Consider the following 21,832-nt stretch of genomic DNA (forward strand, 5'->3'; position numbering starts at 1 on the left):
TCCTCTTAACATGTTATACTTTTTAAATTGTATGGAAACCTAATGCACTTTATAATGAATATAAAATACAAAAAAAAATATATATTTTTTTTCTATATTGAATTTGACAGGGTGTATTTGTACCCATATTATATTGTGTATGCGCGTTATGTCCAGAAATTATATTTTGCTTTCCTAAATGTGTTTTTTCAATTGAGTAACAAGGAAGAGTCCTGACATAAAGCACATCCCAAACAAACCAGTCCATATCATTGGTCATGGGACCAATGTTATACGAAGTCTATTCGCTAGTACATAACTGTAAACACTATGAAATGTTTTGGGATAGTTCAACCACTGAGGTTGGTATCAATGACTGGTTTTGGAAGTGTATAATTTTTTAACTGCTCTTTGTACATGCCTTTAAAATAAAGGTCCTAGCTAGACACTGATTATTGGATGTTATTTACACTGCCATACTGCATGTGAATTTCTAAGCCCTTCCACTATAGAGCAAGGTTTGACTGTTCGCTATCGAGTGAGCCAAGTACCCAAAGGCAAACACAGGTTTGTCAAATTGGGCTGCAATAGTGCTGGTGGCCTAGTGACAATATAATACACATGTCCAGTTACCAGAGATTCCCACAGGATCCCAAACACATCTCATGGTTATGTTAGGCAATCATTAACTATCTGTTTTTCAATGTCTCCTGATGTCAGCTGACAAATGGATCCAAATATATGAAGCAATGTGTGGGATTCCCCAGTACTAGTTGGGTGGCACCTTTAAAAGCTTTAGGTAAATAAGACCATTGTTCTAGATTGCATTATGAGGAGTAGAGAACTGGATTACTGCTCACTGCAACCGAAAGCAAGTGGGTGGATTTACAGGCCGCGGGCCACGTTTAAGATTAAAGATTCACTCTACCACTGTATTTTGGATGCTTGTCAGTTTTCTCTAAAAAGTCAGAGATTCAGTCAATTTTAATAGGAATCCAGCTGGGATTCCCTGTTGACAATAATGAGAATTAAAACATTCCAGCATATCTAGGCAGGTTTATCAGTGTGTCCTCCAAGCTTTGAAATATAATCAATAATTGATGAGGGTGCATATGTTTGCGGTATGTAAGCAAACAAGTTACTTACCTGTAACTACAGTTATCCAGTATTGGTATTTTTCATAGATTCACATGCCTGAATCATTCCCCGTCGCCGAGGCGGAAGTCCCATGGTAAATTACAAAAGTAGTGCCATAAGTAAATAACAGTAGTAGGCTAAAAGAAAAAGGCCTATCTACATCATTATAGTAAAAAGAACCAAGAGTTAGCTCCAATCAATCAGCTACCAGCACCCTCTAGAACACTCTCAGCAGAGTCAGTTCTCCTCAGATTTTCTTAGCACAAGTGGGAAGTAAGATTCCCCAATCAAAGAACTGACTCGCTGGGGAGGAGGGTGGGTGCATGGGAATCTATGAAAGATACCAATACTAGATAACTGTAGTTACAGGTGGGTAACCTGTTTTTTTATCCAGTATTGGGGTGTCTTTCATAGATTCACATGCCTGAATCAGAGTAGCAAGCAGTAAGCCAAATGTATTGTCGTTTACGGATGGTGGGAGACAAGTGTTCACAAACTCCCAAATTGCATCCACAATGGCTGAGAAATGTTAAAATAACCAAGCCTTTAAGAAATCAAAATTCATATTAAAAGACATTACCGAAATAAAGCATGAATACATAAATATTAACATACAGATAGATCTATATATCCAGTTCTTTATGTAACATGAAACTTGGTAGCATATAAAAAAGAGAAGTACCTGAATCTGACCTTGATGAAAGAGATGGCGTAGGACCGCCTGTCCAACAGCTGCATCATCTTGTTGAGCAGATTGAAGACAGTAATGCTTTGTGAAAGTGTGACATTTTTCCATGTTGCAGCACGACAGATATTTTCCAGAGTCACTCCAGCAAACAATGCTGTAGAAGCTGCCACAGTCCTCGTAGAATGAGCTTTGGCTTTTCTCTGTAAAGGCTTGCTGGCCTTGTCATGGCAGAAATGAATCGTAGAAGCCAGCCACTGGCTATTGTTGCCTTTGTCACTGCAGTCCCAAGTGTCGCTTGACCATAGGCCACGAACAGTTGGTTGGATCGTCTGATGTCTTTGGTTTTCTGTAGGTAAAATTTTAAACAGCGCTTAACATCCAGAGAGTGTAATGCTCTTTCAGCTGGAGAGGATGGATCCGAGAAAGAAAGTTCTCAACCTTACCGGTTCATTCAAGTGAAATTGAGATGGTACTTTAGGGATGAAACTAGGATTTGTTCGAAGGGTTACATAATCCTTAGTGAAATGTAAAAAGGGTTCTGTGATAGTGAAAACTTGGATTTCACTAATCCTTCTTGCTGAAGTAAGAGCCAGGAGAATGGCAACCTTCCACGTGAGGAATTTGAGATCAGCTTTGTGGATCGGCTCAAATGGTCGCTTCATTAATTGTGCCAGTACAGTATTGAGGTCCCACTCTGGAGGGGGTGCTCGCTCTGGAGGGAAAGCTCGGAAAAGCCCTTTCATAAATTGTTTGACAAGTGAAGATGAACAGAGAGAAGGAAGCTTGGCGCATTTTCTGAATCTGGAAAGAGCAGCAAGATTAACCTTGACCGATTAAAAGGTAAGCCCAGACTTGGCTAGAGAAAGCAAATAAGGAAGAATTTGTTCCGCAGGAGCTTGAACTGGGTGAATATTGTTCGCCTCGCACCAACAGCAAAATCGCTTCCATTTTAACCAATAGGTTTTGATTGTGCTCTGGGCGTGAGATTTGGCCAAAATCTCACCACAGTCCTGAGAGATGTTAAGGTCCTTAAACTCTAAGAAATCAGGAGCCATGCGTGCAAGTGCAGGGACTGTGGGTCCGGATGAACCACTTGGCCTCTGTCCCTTGACAACATTGTGGGCGTCGGGATAAGGTGAATAGATTTGTCCTGAGACAGTAGAAGTTGTTCTTGGAACAAATACTGTCTTGGCCAACGGGGTGCAATCAGAATCAGACGGCAACCCTCCAGCTTCATATTGCGGAGCACCTTCGGAATCAAAGGTATTGGGGGAAAAGCGAATGCACAAGTCCCTGACCATCGACTGGACAAGGCATTCCCCCTTGACCCCTGTTGAGGGAACCTGCTGGCATAGTATCGGCATTTCTTGTTCTCCCTCGTTGCGAACAGATCTAGCACTGGTTTGCCCCAAGCTTGTAAAACTCTGTTCACATGCTTCTTTTCCAGTTCACACTCGTGACAGTCCGATTGAGATCTGCTCAGTGTGTCCGCCAGAGTATTGTGGAGACCCCCGACGTGTTCGGCTCTCAGAGTTATTTTGTGGAATGTGACCCACTCCCACAATGCCTGAGCTTCCTGTGAGAGCGTAGCTGACTTTGCTCCTCCTAGTTTGTTGATGTATTATATGCTGGTCGTATTGTCGGTACGGACCAGCAATGAGGAACCTGCGATCCTTGGGAGGAACGCTTGCAGAGAAAGAAAGATGGCGCGGAGCTCCAGTCTACTGATATGCTGTTTGTGTACTTGAGACCATTTTCCTTGAATTTCAAATCTTGCAGATAGCCTCCCCATCCCTCCATGGAGGCATCGGTTGTTAAAACAAAGTCTGGAATGGTTGGTAGGAATGTGAGACCTTGGGCCAAGTTCGCTATCTAAGACCACCAATGCAGAAAATCTATCATGGAATCGAACGAGCCCACGGCTTGTTGCCATTGAAGATGTAATTCCTCCTGAAGAGGTCTCATTTTGAGCAGTGCCAAGGGTATGAGATTTATCGCAGAGGAGCACATCCCTAGAAGTGAAGCAAACAACCAGACAGAAACGGACCTTCTTGAGATTCAAATTGCTAATTTTTGGAGACGCATTTGAAGGTCGTGTGCCAAGAATGCTTTGCACTGGACCGTGTCTAGCATTGCACAGAGAAAAGGAATTACTTGCAGTGGACGCAACCACGATTTGCTCTCGTTGAGAGTCAGCCCCAGAGAAGAGAAGGAGACATGCTGTTGTGGCATCCTTGGCTGCTTGTTCCGAAGGACCTTTGAGATAAGGGAACACCTGTTCTCCTAGAGATCTCAATGTTGCTGCCACTGGTGCCAAGCACTTCGTGAAGATTCTAGGTGCCGACTTCAGCCCAAACGGGAGCACCTTGAACTGATAGTGGGCGCCAGCCACTGTGAAGCAAAAGTATTTGCAATGTTTGGGATGGATAGGGATGTGGATATAAAGATCTTCCATATCAAGAGAAAACATAAAATATCCTTTGTTTAGACAGCTTAAGATCTCGGAAAGTGTGACCATCCGGAAACTTTGCTTTTTGAGGAATTTGTTGAGCTTGCGGAGGTCCAGAATCGGTCTCCATTCCCCTGACTACTTCTTGATGAGGAAGAAACGAGAGTAGAAACTGGTTCCTCTTTGAGATGATGGAACCTTCTCTATTGCATTCTTGAGGAGCATCGTTAAGGCTTCTTTAAACAATAAGTGAAGACGAGGTGGAGGGGGACACCTGGGCAGGGTAGTAGGTGGCTGTTTCATGAACTCCAGGGTGTGGCCGTTGGTTACTAGGTCTAAAACCCATCGGTCTGAGTTAATTTCCTGCCACTTGTGAACAAAAGCTGAAATTTTCGCGCCCACGGGTAGAGAGGGTAATATGGCTGGCACCCTGCATAGATCATTGTTTCCTGTTGGTATCTCGACCTTGATTCCGTGATCGTTTTCGACCACCCTGATGGGAGAAACTAGTCGAAGAGGATTGGCTGTATGACGACTGGCTGTAAGGCTGTCTATACTGCGATTGATACTGCCTATTTTGTTGGTTTTAGTATCCTCCAACAGAAGCAAAACCATGTCCTCTGCACCTCAAAAATCCGCGCCTGTATTGAAGGGCGCCTAACAATCTAGCGGTATCCGTTTCAGTTTTGATAGCAAGGAGGGCCTCATCAATGTGTTTTCCAAATAAAGACTCTCCGTCATAGGCCATGTGTAAAATTTTCGCTTGCACTTCAGGCCTGAAAGTTGTGGCTTTAAGCCATCCCTGGCGTCTAAGCACTGCAGCACCGGCAAGCTGACGAAAGTTGGTGTTCGTAATGTCCAGCGCGCAATCTATGATTTCAGATGCGGCTTGTTCTCCTTCCAATAGAATCTTCCTTGCGTCGCCTACGGTTTTCAGGAATGAGGTCAATAAGTCCCACCATATCTGACCACATCCGACGGTCATAACGACCGATTATTGCTAGAGAATTCGCAGCTTTAATAGAGGCCGCTGCCATAGTAGAAATCTTTTTACCTATAAGGTCCAGCCTCCGTCCGTCCTTATCAGGTGGTGTGGTTATAGGCGTCGCAGGATTTTTGGACCGTTGTTGGGAGGCATGAGAAATTACTGAATCTGGTCATGGATGACCAATCAGAAAGATGGACTTAGCAGGAGCACAGTACTTTTTCTCAATGCGAAGAAGTACAGCCGGAATAGACGCAGGCGTCTTCATGATCTTAACCCCTTCATTCCAGATATAATCAATGATAGGAACAGCTCTCGTGATCTTCCTAGACTCTTCCTTGAAATCATGCAAAAAGCAGTCTGTCTGTTCTACTGTAACAGGAAACTGGAATCTAGATGCTGCTCGCTGCATCAAATTATCAAAGCCCCCGATGTCCTCGGGGCAGAATCAGAAGGCAGAGGAAGGGGTGGAGAAGGCATCGGTATAATATATTCGTCCCAGGGATCCCATAACATTAGTATTATCAGGTAACTCACCCTCTTCAAACTCCTCTTCAGAGGATGTAGCGTCATGGTGCACGTGCTCAGATGGACCTGAAGGCTGAGCGGGCGAAACAGGAACCTTAGACTGAGGTAACGTATCAGGGATCCCCGCTGGTGGAGGTGGATTTTCTGGGACAGCCTGTGGTGGGGGAAACCTTTGACGGTAATCCGCCAGCATGGCCTGGAGATCCTGTATGAGCGTAGGAGGGAGGTGACTCATTTCCTTCTGGCGCTACTCTCTTCGAGGAAATCTATGGTATGGAACTAAAAGTTCTTCTTGATAATAGTGCTCTTGGTATTCGTCGTCATCATCGTCTTGACACTTGATGTGAAGCTCAGAAGGATGGTGAGCTGTGCCAAATGGCCCCTCATCGTCTTCGTCCTCATAGACCTCATCGTCAACATAAATTTCCAAAAGGTGAGATGGCAAAAGTCAAGATATTTTACTGTAATCTTGTCTTTGAAAAGTTTTAAGTTGAAAAGATGCAGAGGTTATGAGTGTTGATTGCGAAGGCAAAAGTACCATTGTTACCTGAGATTGCATTGGTAAAGTCGTCAACGGGCTCTTCGTCGATGGGACTGTCAATGGGATCTCCGCTGATGCGGTCGTCGACAAGGCAGACGTCAACGACGAAGACTTCATAGATAACAGTACCTTCGTCGACGGTGGCGGTTTTGTCGACGGAACCTTCGTCGATGGGCTTGACGGAGACTTCGTCGATGACTTCCTCGTCGACGATTCTTCCAGAACAGGCTTCTTAGTTGTTATAGAAATCCTAGTCGACACAATAGGTAAAGTAATGGCCGTCGTCGAGACACTGTGATCGCACTATTTAAACATTAAAGAATGTCTCCCTTTTGCACTCGGTTAAGTGAATATAATAACAGTAAACAGACTTTCAATCTTTTGATCCTTTAATGGATTACGAATGTAAACAAATTGCAATGTCCATTAATTCTTCATGGTTTTCATTGAATAAATTCCATTATTTGAAATACACAATTCTTTGAATTCATCTTTGTTCAAAATTCTTACTGCCCAATGTATTTCGGGCCTAAGAGCCCTTTGTCAGGGGCTGACATACTGTAAATGAGGAGACAGGGTATCAACACATATATACAATCATATCAAATATACATTCTAGTGATATTCACAGACAGTAGCAGTCGACGATGGGGCAGAAGAAGTCACAGAAATCGTCGACGATTGAGTCAACGTGAGATTTAACCTGGCTTTTACTCACAGTTTTTTAGGTAGACAGCCTCTTAGATTCCTTGACCGAAGCAGAGGGTGAATACAGCGTTGACCAAAGGAAAGTTTAGGTGACCTCTGTGAAGGGTCAGATACATCATGGGAAGTTTTATGATGTTTTCTTCCCTCACTTGAAGAGCTGTCATGGGATCTAGCTCTTTTGTTAAAAGTTGAGGCTCTGTCATCCACCTCAGCCGAGGAAGATTTAAGCCATAAAAGCAGTCTTGCCTCTTTATCCCTAAGAGTCTTAGTAGGGAAAGTACGGCAGATCCTACAATCCTTCGCAACATGCTTAGGATAAAGACAGTAAATGCAGTCCTTATGTTGGTCATCAACATGGACCCTCTTCTTATCACAGGTCCTGCAGGGTTTAAAGAGAGCTTTCTTGTCAGACATCCTGAAGAGATGAAGTGAAGAACTGAGTAGGCACTCAGGGAGACTCCCTTACACACAACGTGTGGTGAAAATCTGAGGAGAAAGGACTCTGCTGAGAGTGTTCTAGAGGGTGCTGGTAGCTGATTGGTTGGAGCTAACCTTTGGTTCTCTTTACTATAATGATGTAGATAGGCTTCTAAGATTTAGGCCTAAGGCCTTTTTCTTTTAGCCTACTACTGTTATTTACTTATGGCACTACTTTTGTAATTTACCGTGGGACTCCCGCCTCGGCGACGGAGAAGGATTCAGGCATGTGAATCTATGAAAGATACCCCAATACTGGATAAATAGCAGAAACGTAGCCAAAAGACAGTGGAGCACTGTACTAGGTCAAACATAACAATGTAAACAGATGATTGAAGAGGTAGCTGTTTTTTGGGCGCAGAAAGGACTGCCATTGTTTTGTGATGTAGTATACTTCAAAGAAGTGAGTATTCAGCTCTTTTGTAAACTGAAGCAAGGTTGAGGCGGAATTGATGGACAGAGGGGATGTTGTTTCAGTCCCTGTTTGCATAAAGGAAGAATGTCTGTTGACAGAGATGGTGAGCTTGTCAGCCAGGTAGGTAGAGTGCTGTTTGTTACTGAACATAGTTATGGAGATGGTATGGGCCAGCAAGGGCAGCCAGTTCCATCAAGATGGGAGAAATATGGAAATTTTTCTTCAGACCGTGAAGGAGGGATTCTTTGGCATGCAGAATGCACTTGAGGGGGTGCCAGTGCAGATTCTAGGTAACCATGGTGAAGGTTATAGCCACATCCAGAAGCGAGAGCAAGCAAGCTTGAACAGCAGTTAAGGAGTTGCTTTCTGAGAGTAATGGTTTTACGCTCCATGCCATCTCAGTTTTCTTTCCAATTCCTTCTTTAAGGATGTGGTTTGAATCCAGGATGAGTAGAAGTGAACTGGAACTTGGTGAAAGTCAGTGGTTTAATTGCTTACTTGTCCCAATAGGAGAGAGTTCTGTCATAGATTTACTATGTAATGGAGGCTTGCAAAGGGTGCAACATTTACATAAAAAGAACCACTTTTGGTCATTGTAAGACTAAAAGCACCTGGGCTCCGCTATGGCTATTGATGTAATTACATAGTTCTGCTCGAGTCACACAGTTAAGGCATCATGACTCATATTTCCAAGGAAGCCCTCTGAATTGAAGCCCATTACCACAAATATACAAGTAAATACTTTAAGATCGGTTTCCAGGCTATACATCACCATTGTTCAACTAACTGATAGGTGGTTATGGCAAAGGCAGCCTGTAAAACAGACATTGGCGAAAATATTTCAGATGAAAGCTGCAACTGTCATGGTGCATCCAGTTCCATGAATTACAAGCATCGCTTACCGAATTTTATATTTCTACATCCTGTTTATTATACACCAATGACAAAGCATAAAAGTGATCAACCTAGAAGTCCTAGGAATATACTTTATACATGTAGCCTGTAATGGCCCTCAATCTGTTTGAAATGTTCTATTATGAAATTCCAGCCTTCACATGGAATTGTGTTGATGGATTTGTCAAGGATATTCCTGAAAACAGACATGAGATTTGCCGCTTTGACACTGTTGTTGGTGATGTAAAGAATTGCTCTTTCTTGTGCGAGTGCCTCTGAAAACGGACTGTCTGCTTGTTTTGGCAAAGTGCAAAGTGAGGGCAGAAACATTCATCAGTTTACTATCCAACTGATTGTGTCAGAGATATCTACTTAGCATCCTAACTCAGGTTCTTCAACTATAACACAAAGACATTAACAAATATGGCCAGCCAGATAGTCATGGCGTTTTTTTAAATTTGGTTATGCATTATGCTCCCTTATGGAGCGTGGGACGTTCTATATTTTTCTCAATTACAACCTAGGGCCACATTACAGATAGTGCCCCGGGGCGCAACAGCATATGTGCCCATTTTGTAAGCTGCAATGGTACTTCAGTATTACAGAAGGGGCCACAGATGCTTGCGTGAAAGTATAGGCGGGTGCTGCATGCAATGTGAAACAAAGAGCGGTTTTGAAGCAGCAGTTCCATATGTCACTTGAATGAGCTGCCCCCTGGGCAGCGCGTTCACCGTAATAGGGCACACATTCCCAGTTCCCGCTGTCACACCTGTTTTAAGGTGCGCCATGACGCAGACAGGGAAAGAGTGGCTCTATGGTAATACAGGCCCATTAATAAGATAGGTCTCAGATTGTTATAAAATGGTACTATTCATACGTGTGATACATGGATAGATATGAATATCTATATTCTTGTCATTATTGTGAACTGAGGTGAAAGGGTTGAATTTTAAATCTGCTGTTTCTCTTGTTCTTTGCTGTTGCCTGTAATTTAAAGCATAACTAAACTAATAATAATAAAATAAATTGGCTTATGGTTAGAAGTCGTCATGGTTCATGTTATTCAGACTGGTATGGGCTACGTATTAGTTGCTGTGCTTGACAAATGACGGGAATTCTCACTAAGGGTAAGGCTGGAAGTTTGTACTAGCTGCCCCAGAAAGATGCACATTGATGGGTACTAAAATGCACATAAAATGATCTGATAAGTCTCAGTCTAGCATTACATTTGCATTCACATTCAGCACGTTATGAAGCAAATCAATTTCTGATCGTCACAGTTTGCTCTTTAAAACAACTCGCTGCAAGATGCTTAATGCAAACATAACATTCACATTTTTCAACTTTGCTGATATTTCCCATTGGCACCAATCACTGCACCCTAACAAAATCCTTAGGTGCACCAATAGGACTATCAATATAACTCATATTTGTCAAGCACCTAAAAAAGTAAATTGGCAATGCACGTATATAAACTAAAACATAACTTGCCGTACAGTACCTCTTCTTTCAACTGCTCCTCCGATTTGCCGACCCAGGCAACTTCAGGGTGAGTATAAATCACAGACGGCACAGAATTGTAGTCCATATGCACAGCACCTCCAGCCATTCCTTCAACAGAGAGAATACCTTCATCTTCAGCTTTATGGGCGAGCATAGGCCCAGCCACAACATCACCAATCGCGTAAATACTGCAAACAAAGACAAAATGATATTGGTAGCAAAAACACAAAGAATAGACCTCCACCCGATAGATATAGCTCTGAATTACTAATGTGATATCCTATTGTGAGTATTAAGACTCAAGAGTGCTTCTATATGAATATGATAAAAACACAAGGTATATGGTGCCAAATGTTCCTCTACTAGATAGTTATTTTTTTTTAGAGGTCTTTTTATAAAATCTAAGAACTCAGTTGGACACGATGTTCTTCTGTTCTTGGGTACCAGGGAACACCAGACATCCAGTCTCTTGAAAAGTGTTCCCTACAGTTTGTTTACATAGCAAGGCTTAGACACGAAATCAGTCTGAAAAACGTATAAGTTGAGCATGCCATGAAAGTATACAGAATCATAGTTTTTAGACTAGAAGATAATATTTTAAATTGAAAATAGAACTATGAAGAAGAGAAAACCTCCAAAAATAAACTAGTATGCAATTTGGGAAACTTTGAAATGTATCGAAAAAAGTTCTTTAAAAGCCAATGAGGCTTGAAAAGGACCTCCAGCAACAGGAGCTCCTTCTATGATAGTGTATAAATGTCATTTTAGAAGTCACCAAGAGCACTTATAGGTGACGTTGATGAAATAAAGTAGAGGCAAGAAATAGAATTGGTTTGTTTCCAGAACTCATGGGTACATGCTACTCAGCATACGTCTGTTAAGAAAATTCAAGCGTCTACTTCCAAATGGCACTGTCACATAAACCAAGGAACAAACTATACATGAACCACACAGGAAAATTGGAGATAACGTCTGCCTTTTGACAGAACTTAAAAATCAACTGTCATCTTAGCCCTGAAAGGAAATTTGTTTTAAATGGGGCACCTCTTAAATCAAAACAAATGATTACAGCCATAGTAAATGCTGATGGCTCTTAACAGAAAACCTCTTTGGGAGGCACCATACTCTAGAGTGGCATTCTGCATTCCAGGTGACCAAGAATACATGCGCTAGTGAATGCGCCTCATTAAAGGCTAAAGACGCAGGAATTTATTGGTTTTACTTTAATAATTTATTTTGTGATTAAACATGACCTACACGATGAACGATTAAGGGTACAGATTACAAAAATAAATAAGATTTGCTTTGGATATGCTTCAGGTTTATATTTTTACCAATTCTTACACATAAATAGCTCATCATTGCACATCATGCAAGTACTTCAACTACATCTGGAGGCATAATTACATTTTATTTATGTCAAATATCCGTTTCATCCGTTGCTTTTCCAAGCTGGTATGCGTTATGGGCTGTCCACTACCCATACCAATTAGCATGGGCAAAGAATAAACAGATGTCCCAATTCACCCTGAGAAATTGTCAAAACGTGTGCTAGGTTTCGTCACTTCCAGCTAAGGAAGAAACATACATTGTTCACATGTAACATTTCACCCTAACAAATCAAAATGTAATAGCACAAACACCAAGAACGAATGGCCATCAGAAATAAATTATCCTTTAACCCCTTCAGTGCCCCGCCCTTTCCACGCCCTGTGCCGGGCGTTGTATTAGCGGGCGGGGTCCATGACGGAATGGTCTCGTCATGGGCACAGCGCAACCGCGCTCCATGACGAGACCATTCCGTCATGGTCACAGAAGAGGTTAATGTATTTTTCTTCACTATAGAGATATTAACGTACTTACCTTGGAATTTTTGTTTGAAATCTATTATTGATTGGAATTCTTCCCCTATTGTCAAGTTCGATTCCAACCTCCTCGAGACCGAGATTCTGAGTGAAAGGGCGCCGGCCGACACAAACAAGCAGCACATCACAAGGAATGACTTCGGCTTTGCCACCAGCAGCCGCTTCGACGCTAGAAAGAACCAACAGAACAGTACAGTATTAGCTGAACATACATGTACACACAACGGCTATCTCAGAATCTGTAACATTTCCTTATCAACTGTTGGCAAAAAGAGCAAAGGGTTAATGCGGTATAGATGGGATACACTGCAAGAGGCATAGTCACATGCTGAATCAAATCTACCCCTTTAATCCTTGCTCACTGTTTTAGAAAGGTGGCACAGTTCAAGGCTTGACCCCATAAGAGGTGAAGGGAGTTGTAGAACCCAAGTTTAAATCGATCAAAAGAGAGATGCATGATGCAGAGAAAAACATTCTAAAATGAAAACAAAGGCTTGGAATCACCTTCCTATCTATTTGAATTTCATTGAATTAGAAGTCATCTTTAAGAGGCAGCTCGAGACATCTTTTTGGCATTTCTGATGCGCTGTGTAATTCGCTCAGCCTCTGATTTTCTCTCCCCTCAGGCAATTTTGGATCAGGTAACCACACTCATAGCGGCTCATCGCCAGGATGCTCCTTTGGGAGTGGCAGTGCGCTTTATAAGTAAACCATTCAATTCAACATTGCCACACACATCAGCCATAATAAGACACCAAGGAGGCATGGCCACCACTGTAACAAGAGAACCCATCAGCCAGATAACAAGGGGAACCTCTCCGTGGCACCATTCTCATTCCATGTGAGACCTGCATTTGAGAAAGCCTGCAGTCGACTTGCTTCTGAGACCTAAAAATAGAAGGAAGCCCTATCTGTCTACCTCTCAGGCAAGGAATACATGTGGACAGCTTGAAGGACTAAGTCTGCACAGAAGCTACGTGGTTGCCACAGCCCAGATGCTTCAGAGGAAGCAATACCAAATGAGTAGAGGATCTGCTCAATAGCCTTCACACATTGAGAAGGTGAAGGTGCACAATCACAAAGCCTGCATGTGTATATACCATATTACCATCAAAATTCCAGAACCTTTTGAACCATTTGTAGGAAGCTGGCTCTGTATATACTATACCAAAGTAAGGTATCGTGTGCGCAGAGTAAAGTGGATCCCCAGAGAATAAAGTAGACACTATCTTACTCTCAAGTTAGTGGTAGCTGGCCTGAGCAGTTAAGCTTATCAGAGGGCAGTGTTAAGCACCTGTACACACTTCAAAATGGAGAATTCCTAAGAAAGGGGTTTACCTCATATCCTGGCGACCCTAGGGGTGTGCCAGGCTAAGGTGGACACTCCTACTCCGTTTACTAATATTCCCGCCTGTCCTGCCGCCAAAAGTGGGGCCTGGACAGTGGGTTGTGCATCTCCATTAGTTGTAGCTGCCCTAATCAGCCCATCACAAGGTGAGAGCCTTTGAGGTTCTCTGCCACGTGTGGTTGATCCTGCCAGGGGGAGGTGTGAAGCACCTCCACCTAGAGCATGCTTTGTTCCTGACCTCTGAGAGCACAAAAGCTCTCGCCCCATGAAGTCTGAAACCTGTCTGGTGGTGCTTGGCTGGCTGGCAGGAACCAGTCAGCCAATAGAGTATAAGTTGGTCCTTTTTCAGGGGGCAACTCTAAGATGCCCTCTGAGTGGATTTTAATATAAATCCAACACTGGCATCAGTGTGGGTTTATTATGCTGAGAGGTTTAGTACCACACTTACCAGTTTTCAGTAAAGCCATCATATGGCTGTGAAGTTTGTAATGACAAACTCCCAGCCCATGTACTCAAAATGGCTTCACTACACTTTCAACGTCTGTGAATGTCACAGACACTGAAAGGGCATATTGCTCATGCAGCTATGCCCTAACCTGTGGTATGGTGAACCCTGCCATAGGGCTGTAAGGCCTTCTAGAGAGGTGACTTACCCATGCCACATGCAGTGTTGGTGGTATAGGAAGCTGGCTCAGTATACACTATACCAAAGTAAGGTATAGTGTGCACAAAGTCTAGTGGATCCCCAGAGGTATAGCAGAGGCTAAAGTAGATAATGCCTTACTCTGTTTTGTGGTAGTATGGTTGAGCAGTCAGGCTTATCAGAGAGTAGTGTTAAGCATTTGATGTACACACTCAGGCAACAAATGTCACACACTCAAAGACTAAATCCAGACCAATTGTTTGCATAAAAAGTTGTTACTTTGTTATTTTTATTACTAGAACCAAGAATCACTTAGTGCAGGTAAGATATACTGTTTGCAAGACTGGCAATACTTTTCAAGAATGCAATATGGTTTTGTAAATGCAGTAAATACTTTACAGTTTTAAAAAAGCTTTCGATGAATGTCAACCAGTTACAGTTTTTAGAGTTTTGCAATGCTAAAGATTGACAATGTAATGTTTCAGTTAAATATATTCCTACAGAGGAAAACAAGGTTAGTGACTTACAGGTAAGCACCTAGTTTTGTAGTTCAGTCTTGGGCTGGTAGCCCTTACAAAGGTCAGGAGTCAGGTAGGTGAAGCAAGTGCACCCTTAGCCGAACAGAGGTGGCCAGGTGCAGAGGTCTAAGGAGAGTAGTTCTATGGAGACAGCGGGTACTCGGAAGAACACCGGTCACAGGTAGGTACCTACAGTTTCTGGATCATGGCCCAGGGGTCAAAGGTAGGCACAAAGGGGGGCACAAGTAGGCACCAAAAGGGCACCTCCAGTTGCACTCGGGCAGCAGGGTGCAAAGTAGGTGTCGGGCTCCCAATGCAAAGCAATGAAGGATGTTGGTCGAGAAGAAATGCTGCAGGCTTGGACAAGGAGGCTGGACGAGGGCGGCCAGCAGCTGGAAAGGAAAGTTGGATAGCTGAGGGACAACTTGCGTCGAGGAGGGGTCTTGGAGAGGTCAGCCACCGGTGCAGACGAGGTCAGGATCGCTGGGGAGACATCTCAGGGTTAGTGGTTCACTCGAACTCGGGCTATGGGGTGCAGAATGGTGCAGTGTCATGGATCCGCCGGGATCCAAAGACTGGTGTTGTTTTTTTGCAGGGCAAATCCGGTGTTCACAGAAGACTGGAGTGTTTGTCAAGAGTTCTTGAGGCTGCAGGCCACGCCGATTTCTGGAAACAAGGTCGCTGGAGGAGGAGACAGGCAGGTAGGGCTGAGGACAAGTCAGTCTTTCTCTCCACTTCTGCACGGCTCTTCGGTCCATTCTTCTTCTTAGGTCATCGAATCTGAAGAGGCAAGGTTCAGGGGTGCCCCTAAATACTAGATTTAGGGGTATTACATAGTTGTGCAGGTTGGGACCAATGAGTACCTTCTCTGGGGTGTATACACCCCCTATTATGCCACCCTCCACGGGAAGGGTGCATAGGCCTCTTCCCAATTGGGTGAGTCCACACATCTTCAAGGTGGAGGGGACTGAGATGTGTGATTCACTTTGTCTCCCCCACCTGAGGGGTGGGGTTGATACAGGTGGGCACACCTCCCTGTCTGGCTGAGGTTGCACATCGATTCTCCCACCCAAAGTGAGGGTCAGAACCGATGAGGGCCAGTTGCTGATAGCAGCAAAAGGCTGGGGGTAGCTAACAAAGGCAGCAGGCTTTTGAAGCTTCCCTTTCGTGGACCCTGCCCATTCAGGGGGAGGAGGCATGACACCTCTACCCAGGATGGGCAGAGTTTCAGGCCCCAGAGAGCAGAGGCTCTCTACCCAGGGGTCCAGAAGCCTGTCTAGTGGTGGTAGGTGGCTAGTAGCCAGTCAGGAACCACACTAGGGCTGGTCTTTTTCCAGGGGGAATGCCCTCTGGAGGCATTTTACATTACATACCACACTGGCATCAGTGTGGGTTTAATGTGTTGGTAAACTTCTCAGTTTTCAGCGAAGCCATTCTGGGACTGTGGAGTACGTAATAACAAACTCCCAGCCCCTATACTCAAAATGGCTTCACTTCACTTACAATGCCTGTGGATAACACAGACACTGTAGAGGCATATTGCTCATGCAGCTATGCCTTCGCCTGTGGTATGGTGCACCCTGCCTTTCGGGCCCCAAGGCCTGCTACCGGGGTGACTTACTAATGCACAGGCAGTGTTAGTGAGCACGGCACCCAGGAATGGGTGCCATGTCGATTCTTTAGTTTGGTCTGCACTAACACAGGAAGTCTGCAATGGCAGTGTGTGGGCGTTCAAGTGAGGGGTATCTGAGGGGGTGATAATACATGCTGCAGCCTCAGTGGCCCTCTCTGGTCACAAGGCCCTTGATATCAGGGGTACCATTTACAAGAGACTTACATGTGGCCCAGAGGAGTGCCAAATGTGGAGACAAAGTTACAGTTTTGTGAAAGAACACAGGCCCTATAAACCTGATTGGCAGGGACCTAGGTCACACTCAGTCAAGTTGGCATCATGTATCGGACAAAAAGTTAGGGGGCCAACTATGTATAAAGGGGCACTTTCCTACACCACTTTTGTAGACCTCATGTCTCCGTAGATAGTACTAATTTAAATCATTATCACGTCTATCCCCAAACTGACTAGTTCAAAGTGGGAACTGAAGTCATCACGAACTGCAATGAATGACTTAGATCGTCGAGGTTGCCCCACAACTACAAAGGCTCGACTACCTGCACATTTGGAGATACAGGCCCATAACGGAAAAAGCAGTCCAGGAGATAGACTGTGGGAGCTGTCACACTAATTTAGACCAATTCTATTAAAAAGCAAAGGTAACATGTTGACTGGACAGTGTTCCTAGCTGGACATTGGTAATCAGACAGCACATCACTAGGACATCTCCTACCAGGAGCACATAACACTTTGTAAAGTATTTTGTGTGGTGGGAGCATAGTTCTTTTTCTAGCAAGTTTTTGAGCATTGGAGTTTTACCTTTCATTCTAGTATTCAACTATTTTTTAGGAGTGACAGAGTATACCACAGTAGCAACTAAGGACCACAGTTGTTCAAGGGTTCCCACATCTGTATCCCTTGTTCCAAATTTCAAGCTCTTCACTAGGAGTTTAGACTAGCTACAAAGTAGAGACCCAGTGTGAGAAAGTGCCATCTTTCTTGCATGGTATGCCCCCACTTTTTGCTAAATTGCTGAATGTACTTTTACTGAGTGTACCCTGGACTCCTGCCAATCAGGGGCCCAGGGCCTATGTTCCTTCCTTAAACCACACAAACTCCAAATTGGCAAACCCTGGCCACATGTCAGCCCCTAGTAAATGGTACCCTAGGTACCCAGGGCCTTGTGAGCAGGGAAGGCCTCTAAGGGCTGCAGCACTCATTGTGCCACCCTTAGAGGCCCTGTACCCTTACACACACACACACACACACACACACACACACTGCCTTTGCAGGCTGAGTGTCTGGGTGCAGGGCAAAATGAAGAGTCGACATGACACACATCTCTGTGTGTCATGCCCATCACCTACACTGCCATGGCATCTATCAGCCACCCCTCTGGCTGGGTGCCTTATGCCCATGGTGTGGGCACAGGAGCAGGATCCCTGTGCCCCTACAGTACCCAGGTCCATTCCTGGGCACTGTAAGTGCAGTGCTGCCATTTAAGAGTACATGGTGCTGAGAGCTCGTCAAACACGAGCTCCACAGCACCATAATGGCAACACTGAAGACTGGGAAGTTTGGTATCAAACTTCTCAGCACATTAAACCCACACTGATGCCAGTGTGGGATTTAATGTACCAAGCACCCCAGAGGGCATCTTAGAGATGCCCCCTTACAACTAACCTACAATCCACGTCTGCTCTGAGGCTGCCCAGGCTGCCACACAGCAGACACGTTGCTGGACCCCTGGGTGGGAGAGCCCCTGCTCTCCCCGGCCTGCAACAATGCACATCTTGGGTGAGGTGAGAAATCTCCTCCCCCAGGATGAGCAAAGGGAAGCTTCAAAGGCACGCCGCCTCTTGGAGTTTCCCCAGGCCACTGCAACCCCCCACTCTGGCGGGAAGCTTGGCCGGAAACCCCATACAAGGACAGGGGATGTGCCAGCCTGCCCACCCCACCCCTCAGGTAGGGGAGGCGAGGTGAAACACATCTCCGGGCTCTCGCCATCTTGAAGATGGGAGGCCCTACCCTATCAGGATTAGGCTACTGCCCCCCTCCCACAGGAGAGAGGCAGGATAGGGGGTGTACCCACCCCAGGACAAGGACCCATTGGTCCCTGGCCTCACCTACCTGTAACACCCCTAAATCTAGTATTTAGGGGCACCCTGAACCTTCCTTCCCCAGATTCCAGATCCAAAAACTACAAGAAGAACAAAGACCTGCCCTGCAGCTGCTAAAAAGAGAAGAAGACACCAACTGCTTTGGCCGCAGCCCTACCGGCCTGTCGACTCTCGAACCTGCACCAGCGCGGCATCTCTCGTGGCCAGCAACCTCACCAACCCCGGAGGACCTGGCTACCTTTTGGCTCTAAGCCCCTGGGACTCCCATGAGTAGAGGCTCTACTCAGAAACCTATTTCTAACCCCTGGCAGCAGCCCGGAACCGCGAACCCAGCACACTCTGCACCAGCCAAGCCTGGCCAGTGCCGGAGTGGACAAAGACCCTGAGGACGACCTCACGGCGACTGTGACCGAGTCCGGCACCCAAGGACCCCTATCGACACTCCTGAAGAAGCCTGAAGCCTCAGAACAAGGTGCCCCCCCAACCGCGAACAACAGAGGGTAAGATTTCCCGACACCAAAAGGCACCCCTGCACGCGGCGCCCTGCGGCCCCCTGTGCCCAATCCCTGGGTACCCACCTAACCTACAACTACCCGACTTACCTCTCGAAGTGGTGGTGGCACCTGAAGCATCCTCGTCCCCCAGCTTGCAGCCTTTTTTCTAACCGGAGCATTCCCATTTATTTCCATTGAGCGCCAGACGGCTCAAAAGCACCCTGCACCCAGCCGCCCGAGTGGCCCTGGCAGTGCAATCTCTACACTAGCCTACTTCCCCACTTGCCCTGAGTGAGTGACCAGGAGCCCAGCTCCCACAGCCGCGTGGCCTGCTAGTCAGCAGCCACCAAACCAGGCCCCCCTATTCCTCATAGGCTAACATTGGGCCGAACCCTCTCTTCACCCGGCTGCCCTAGAGCTGCTGAGGGTGAACTAACTGTGCCTATCTGACCTTGGGGGACCCCTGAGTCTATGCCCAGAACCTCACCTTTGCCAGTCGAGAACTTACCTGAAAACCGCTAACTCTATTTTCTACATAGGCTAACACAGACTGGCTTTTTCTTGAAATTTCGTCTAAGTGTGGACTTTTCAAATCTTCAAATATTCACTAAAAATCAGCCGAGCGACAAAAACGCAAAAACTCACCTGTTCTCAGGTGGGCTCACAGTGCTGGATCTTGGTGCCCAGCACTGGCTCGGAAGAATACTCGCATCTATACTTACCAGTAACCTAATTTTCTCCCATAGGAAACCATTGACTGCTTTTCTGTGAAATTTCTATAAGTGTCGATTTCTGCAATCTTGAAATATTCTTTTAAAATCGTACAATTTCTGCAAACGTAATTACTTACCTGTTTTTGATAAAGATCCCAGTACTAAGTCTAGGTACCCAGTCCTGGATTACAAAAGTAACGATAAAGTACTCTACCTGCAATTTGAATTTCTTGCCGTAGAGATCCATTGAATGTTTTCTTTGAAATATTTTCTAAGTGTCAACTTTTGAAATAGCTAAATATTATTTAAAAATCATTACAGTAATTAAGTCGACTTTCACCACTTGATTCTGAATACTGTCCCAGGACTGAATCTAGGATCCAGACCTGGAATTCCAAAAGTAATCTAAAAAGTAATCTGTTACAAATAACCTGAATTTACCATTGAGCTCAATGCATTGTTGTGTTTAGGAAATAGGATTGTTTATTGCAACCAACTGTGACTGTTTACAAAAATCAATTGCTTATTGCAAAAGTATTTATATTCAACCTCTCATTCTGAGAAAGTATATTTTAATTCCACTTGTTGGTTCTAAAATAAAACAAGCATATATTTTTTTTTTATAAACCATTGGCCTAGAGTTCAGTTACTGAGTGTGTGAAACCTTTTGCTGACTGAGTGTGTACAACAAATGCTTTACACTGTCCTCTGGTACTGCCTTACTGCTCGACCAAGCAACCACTTTTGAGAGTAAGGTCATACCTAACTTTAACCTCTATCAGCTCCTGGGGGACTGTGGACTCTGTACACCCTGTACCTATTAGGGAACAGTATATACAGAGCCACTTTCTCACACCCAGGCAATCCTAAAGATAATCAGAGTTCACCCGAACGAATCCCCAAAGAAAAACATAGCCCAAAGGTCTATGGCAAAAAATAAAAATCACAATTCACTAGAATATTTTGGCACTCCCCACTCCAAAGGTGCTAGAACCTTATGGCTGTTTCTGGTCATTAGTTCTACTTATCCTAATATTTTTACTTGACCGTTAATGAAGTTTTTTCTTTTTTCTAAAGCAAAGCACTGACTGCTGTAGGAAGCTGGCTCTTTATATAGTATACCAAAAAGAGGTATGCTGTGTAAAGAATCCAAGTATCCTTTATGAGTGGAGAGGGGCTTGCTCTAGCAATACCAAGGTACTCTAGATAGGATAGTGTGGTGGAGCAGCCTCAGGCTTATCAGAGAGGTGTGTTAGACACTTGTTGCACACACACAGACAAATGATGAACACACTCAAAAAGGAGATCCACACCAATTTAGAATAGAACAGCTATTTTTATATATATTTTGAAACCAAGAACTTTGAAAATAGGCAAGTACTTTTTCGGAGTAGACTTTACAGTTTTAGCAATGTTAACCACCAGGACATTTTCACGCATAATGAATATTTACTGCATACATATACTTGCAATACGTTTCTGTGGGACCCCTTTGAGTCGTGAGGTGATATGGGGACAAGTACCAAAGTTCTGTAAGCAGATCGGTTGAATCTGCCCTGACGAGGCCAGGTGCGGAGGTGCTGAGCAGGTTGGTAGCCTTGCCTGCTACGCCGTAGAAAGGAAGGGGGCCACCTGGAAAAAGGTTGCAAAGGGGACTTGGGGACAAGTCCGGGAGCTCCCAAGGAAGTGCTTGAGTTGTGAGGGTCCTGGGAGTTCGGAAAAGCAGCCGGTTTCCCAAAGCCTGGGCTGGGCAGCTCGGGGACAGACTGTTTGCAGCAAGCTGGCTCTTGTACGTAAAGGTGCTCACTGTTGTTGGTCAGGCCCTGCAAGGGGATCAAAATTATAACAGCTGGGCCTCTCATGGTGGTGGCATATGTGGAGCCGACATCCCTCATCAGCTGGTCGTCTGTGATGTCATAGGAGTCCAGAGTGGACTCTCAACAAGCTTTGGTCGCGGAAAGGGTATGGTATCCCAGTGATACAGGAGGACTTGTGGAGGTCCTGGTGTCTTCAGGCTTGGTAGGCAGACAGATCTTTCCTTCTAGAGTGAGCAGAGTTTCTCATTGGTGGCTACAGCTCGGTGGATAGCAGCTTCTTTAACCCGGACGTTGCGGTTGGTGCCTGAAGGCGAGTATCTCCTCTACTCCAAGGGAGATGCTGGCTGCTTGGTGAAGTGCAGGAAACCCTCCAGGGCTTGTGGAGAATGCACAGCTGC

At 44.9% G+C, this 21,832-nt stretch overlaps 1 protein-coding gene across 1 annotated transcript in view; it reads right to left on the bottom strand.

Moving 5' to 3' along the window:
- Positions 1-21,832, bottom strand: part of DLD (dihydrolipoamide dehydrogenase) — a 273,267-nt gene that overhangs the window by 34,820 nt on the left and 216,615 nt on the right. The window contains exons 10-11 of the mRNA XM_085654113.1: positions 12,168-12,338; positions 10,303-10,492 (exon numbers count right to left, since the gene is read on the bottom strand). Of these exons, the coding sequence (XP_085510239.1) occupies positions 10,303-10,492; positions 12,168-12,338 (361 nt within the window). The remainder of the gene's footprint in view (positions 1-10,302; positions 10,493-12,167; positions 12,339-21,832) is intronic.

The sequence above is a fragment of the Triturus cristatus genome, chromosome 4_1, assembly GCF_964204655.1.
Source record: "Triturus cristatus chromosome 4_1, aTriCri1.1, whole genome shotgun sequence".
Lineage (NCBI taxonomy): Eukaryota > Metazoa > Chordata > Amphibia > Caudata > Salamandridae > Triturus > Triturus cristatus.